Raw genomic sequence first — 4,651 nt, 5'->3', positions numbered from 1 at the left:
GTGTGTGTGTGTGTGTGTGTGTGTGTGTGTGTGTGTGTGTGTGTGTGTCTGCATTCATGTGTTTCAGTCTGTGTAACTTACAGTCTGATAAGGAAAGGGTGGTTGACCTCTGACAGCACCTCCTTCTCATTGTGGACATGCTGCTCTTGCTTAAGCCGGATCACGTCAGGGATCTTCATCTGTTTCAGAGCAAAGAAGGCCCGGCTCTCCCTGTCCCGAACCAGGAAGACTCTGCCAAACGTCCCGGTGCCTGGGGGGGGTTTGGGGAGAGAGACAGGGGTTGATTGGTTATCAAATAGGACGACGCAACTTACCATCCACGTGTCCTGGGTAACCTGTTGTGTAATCCTGAAGTAGGTGTGACTCAACAGGTGAAACAGGGATGAGTAACTTCCCGATGGGCAGGTCTGCCGCTGCCTGAACAGACTCACCGTGAACTAACCCCAACGGCCCGTGAACACACCTCTGACTTATGGAACATGGCTTCAGGCTGTTCCTCAACAATCATTGACAACAGGCTCTCTGTGCTGCTGCCGTTTCCTGAGGCCTGATGACTTGCTGACTCACTCTGCGTTAACACGGCAACAAAACACCCCATTGTTCTAAAATCTTTTAAAAAGTACGACTCTTTAAACCTAATTCTTTAAATGCGTATTTTCTTTTTGTAGTAAGTGTTTCTGCAGCCCACACCATAGTACATTTAAAAACGTTGTCCCTGCATTCCCTGAGTGTCCTGATTTAAGCTGTGCCCATTCCCGCCTAGACAATTATCACAGTAAAATCCTGATTTATCGTTAATGTCATGTTTGAAACGTGTTGTACTGTATCGTTGTCAAACTCCTCAAAGGCCAAGGGACCAATCTGCACCTGACTTGGTCCGTAGCATCTCCAGACCGACCCGACAATGTTATCAAAAGAATTATAATTGGTTATAAATGCACTAAATAAGAGCATTTCTGTAGCTAGCTATGGTAAACTTTTGCATATCTTGGACAACTTAAATGGTATCAACATGGAACTTAAGAATCTTGATAAGCATGACACTCTGAGGCTCTGAACCAAATTGGGTGGAGATCTAGGGTGTAATATTTCCTGGCCGACATCACGTTTTGGGTTCCGCTTTCGCCTGCTTCACGGGTCTTCAGGGGAGGCTTGGACCCTGTCATGGCTGCTTATTGATATGGTGCCATGAAATGCTGTCCGTTTGCAGGTCCTCTTTACTCACCCACTGTGGCCACGGTCTCCAGGTCATCCAGGCTGTACATCCGGGCATTAGTTGCTTCGCCTTCGGCAGAACCGCTGCTCTTACTCTCTTTCTCCCCGCTGGGTCCCACTTTTACTTTGGAGGACGCCATCTCTTCTTCTCGATCGGGATTTAAGCTCTAAACTGTTTGTGTTTGGAAGTCTCCAGTGGCGAGCGCTGTCCACAGTTCATAGCACAACCGTTGATAACTGTTATAACCGTTACATGTCTGCTGGACGCAGGGAATCAGTTCATCTTCTCAAACTTTTATTTGGATGAACTGTGCGTAAATATATCGACGTTAAGAGAAAAACTAGCCTCATTATAAACGAGTGGGACAATGTTGAGCTGTCATTCAATCTTTGATGTTGTTGTTTTACTACGCCATTACTTTCCACGTGGAAGGAAAATCTAACAAAATAAAGTCTAAAAAGGTCGGAAAGCAACAATAACTTAGGAAGAAACGTTTAAAAAAGCAACAAAAACCGTCAAAAGACACAAAGACGTAGAGAAAAAGCAAGTAAAACGTTGGAATAAACGACTAAAACGTCGAAAAAAACGCAGAAACAAGGCAACTTGGGCGTTAGGAAGGAAGAAAACTTTAAAAAGTTAAAACACTGAAAAAACAGGGAAAAAACGCAACTTAACCGTTGGAACGAGCGTCAAAAAACCGTCGGAAAAAGCAAAAAGAAAATCGAAAAAAACAACCAAAAAGTCAAAAAGGTGACAAAAAACACAGATGAATTAGAAGCGAAGTTATTTGTTTACAAGTTGAGACACTTAGCTGACAACAGGACACGAAGACGCCGACAGCAGAGGCACAAAGAAGCCGGTGACAGGTGCACTGGCTGGCTGGTAGCATGTAGCATTAGCAGCTACCGTTAGCTAGAGAAACCGCACTGTCTGGCTGGTAGCATGTAGCATTAGCAGCTACCGTTAGCTAGAGAAACCGCACTGTCTGGCTGGTAGCATGTAGCATTAGCAGCTACCGTTAGCTAAAAGGGAAGCTGCTCCGTCAAAACAGTGGCGGTTTGCAGGGAAGCAGCCCCAATAACCGTTTTATAGCGCGGAGTAACATACGCTTTTATACGCTGATTAACTCGGTGACTCGCTTGGCTTTTCTGTCCCAAATAGCCTGACTTTCTCCATATTGTTACACGGCCAACAACAACAACAGACCTCACCCCAGCCCTTCTTCGGTCCACATCAACCAGGAAGAGAGTAGAGACCGGTTACAAATCATTTCCGGTCGGCACTTTCAAAATAAAAAATGGTGGCGTTTAAGCAAAAATATCTCCGAGATTATTTTATTTTAAGGATATATGTAATCTTGTCTAGAACTAAATCAAATTGCTTTTAAATGACGCTTTTTGAAAATGTCAATGCATTTTTGACACATTTGACGCATTTTTAGCACTTTCACGGAATTTGTGAGACTTTTGAAACGCCTACAACACTTTAATTGGAGTTAAAAATGATGTAAAACAACTGTGTTTGTTTTAACCGTTTTTTAATTACCCTACTGGTGCTTTTTTGAGGCTTTTTTTGGTGCTTTGACGCTCTCGATGCTTAGTTAAAGATCATGTTGCAGGTTTAATTTTGCAACAAATTTGTGGAATTTGCTTGTAGGTAATAAACATTTGAACTGTTATCCATTGAATTTGATGGTGTTGGAAAACCCAAATTGTACCGTGTTACATGAACTAGTTCTTGCTGGTTAGTGCGTCAGCTAGAACTAGTTCATGTAACACGGTCTACTCTGTGTTTTCCAACTTCCTGTGATTTCTACCTGAAATGTCCGTAGCTTGACACCGCTGGAAGAGAGAGCCAGTTGACAAAATGCGGCCAATGAGAGCGGAGCTGCTCCGGGATATTAACCAATCACGGGCCAGGAAGGGTGTAGCGACAGAGACAGGCAGATTCGGCTCAGATTACTTTATGCTGCAGTCTTTGTTATTAAGGTTTATTAAGGTGGGATACAATGATGCACTTAGAATTTTGATAAAGCGTCCAAGGTGGACCAGTGCTAGTCATCTGTTAGTGACACGTAATGTCAGAGTCAAATAATACAACTTTAACTGCTATAACCAATCCTGCATTTAGTGATAGCAGATATACCTCCAAATACATCTATATACCCCTGACCCCTAAACCAACTGTGGAAACACTGGAACACACACCTGTACCTGTTTTAATGATCTGCCATAGGTACTTGTATACTTGTATGTCTGTATGAACATGCGTGTGAATGTATATCTGTATGTATACACATGAATGTGTATCTGTATTTATATATGTATGAATGGATATCTGTATGTATATATGTATGATTGTATGTCTGTCTGTATGTATATATGTATAAATGGATATCTGTATGTATATATGTATGATTGTATGTCTGTATGTATGTATATATGTATGAATGGATATCTGTATGTATATATGTATGATTGTATGTCTGTATGTATGTATATATGTATAAATGGATATCTGTATGTAAATATGTATGAATGGGTGTCTGTTTTGCATGTCTCCTTTATGTTGTTTCTGGGAGTCAGTTTGTCTCTATGTATTTGTTTGTGCGTTTGGTTTGTACCCCTCTTGTAATGTGTTTTGTGTACTTTTTATCAGTAAATAAAGTTGATAATAATAATATGACACCATAAGTACATTTATGTGGAGTTTACCATGGTGAAACAAGCTGCACACATAAACAAACAAACCTAGTCAACCTTTTTGTGGCGGCTCAAGACCCCCTACATTTAATATTAGCCCCCCCTAAAAATTCTAATCCTAAAAGCATTGTTTAATTTGATTTCTTCATCAACGTTAGTGCTTCAAGTTAGAGTTTGTGGACATGTCTGTTAGTGACAAAGGACACACTATAGACAGTTAAAGAAATGGACCAACAGACCCCGTTGCTCTGGACGGAGACCAGTGAAGTCTGTTAGAAGCTACTTCTGACCCCCCCCCCTGAAGGTTTCCATTTCTATGTGTAACATTCATAGGTATTATTACAGTATTATCAGAATATGTTCTTTTAGAAAGCTTTTCTAATGTTAGGATCCAGACCAATGAACCAACAGCTGATTGAATCAGAATCAACTAAAAAAGATGAGGTTTTACATAAACTAGTGGCTTTGAATTGCTGTGTGTGTGATGTAAAGGCTTGTTGTGTGCAGAAGCCATGTTGTGTGGTAGCTAGTGATCACATGGAGAGCATGGTGACCGCTACTCTGTCTTCATTAAAACAACTGGAGCCTTGTACGAGTGGATTGGTGGGTCGGATAAGACTTTATTACATCGGAATCAGACCTGACAAAATGGGAGTGTTTCTGTGACTTCCTGTTCAGCCTGAAGGCCGCAGGAAACGGCCGGAAGCTGTCCCACTAGAGACCCCCCCCTTCT

General features: G+C 41.8%; 1 protein-coding gene across 2 annotated transcripts in view; it reads right to left on the bottom strand.

Moving 5' to 3' along the window:
- The window catches only part of prkx (protein kinase X-linked), a 13,731-nt gene extending 11,249 nt beyond the window's left edge, over positions 1 to 2,482 (bottom strand). Inside the window, exons 1-2 of one of the 2 annotated variants that reach the window (XM_034864943.1) lie at positions 1,226 to 2,482; positions 82 to 250 (exon numbers count right to left, since the gene is read on the bottom strand). In XM_034864943.1, coding sequence (XP_034720834.1) covers positions 82 to 250; positions 1,226 to 1,355 — 299 coding nt within the window. In that variant the 5' untranslated portion in view covers positions 1,356 to 2,482. Of the gene's footprint in view, positions 1 to 81; positions 251 to 463; positions 518 to 1,225 lie in introns of those variants that run through there. The other variant, XM_034864945.1, reaches the window with a different exon arrangement.
- Between the last annotated feature and the right edge of the window lie 2,169 nt (positions 2,483 to 4,651).

This window comes from Etheostoma cragini, chromosome 24, assembly GCF_013103735.1.
Source record: "Etheostoma cragini isolate CJK2018 chromosome 24, CSU_Ecrag_1.0, whole genome shotgun sequence".
NCBI classification, from domain to species: domain Eukaryota; kingdom Metazoa; phylum Chordata; class Actinopteri; order Perciformes; family Percidae; genus Etheostoma; species Etheostoma cragini.
This window is presented reverse-complemented; position numbering and strand designations above follow the sequence as displayed.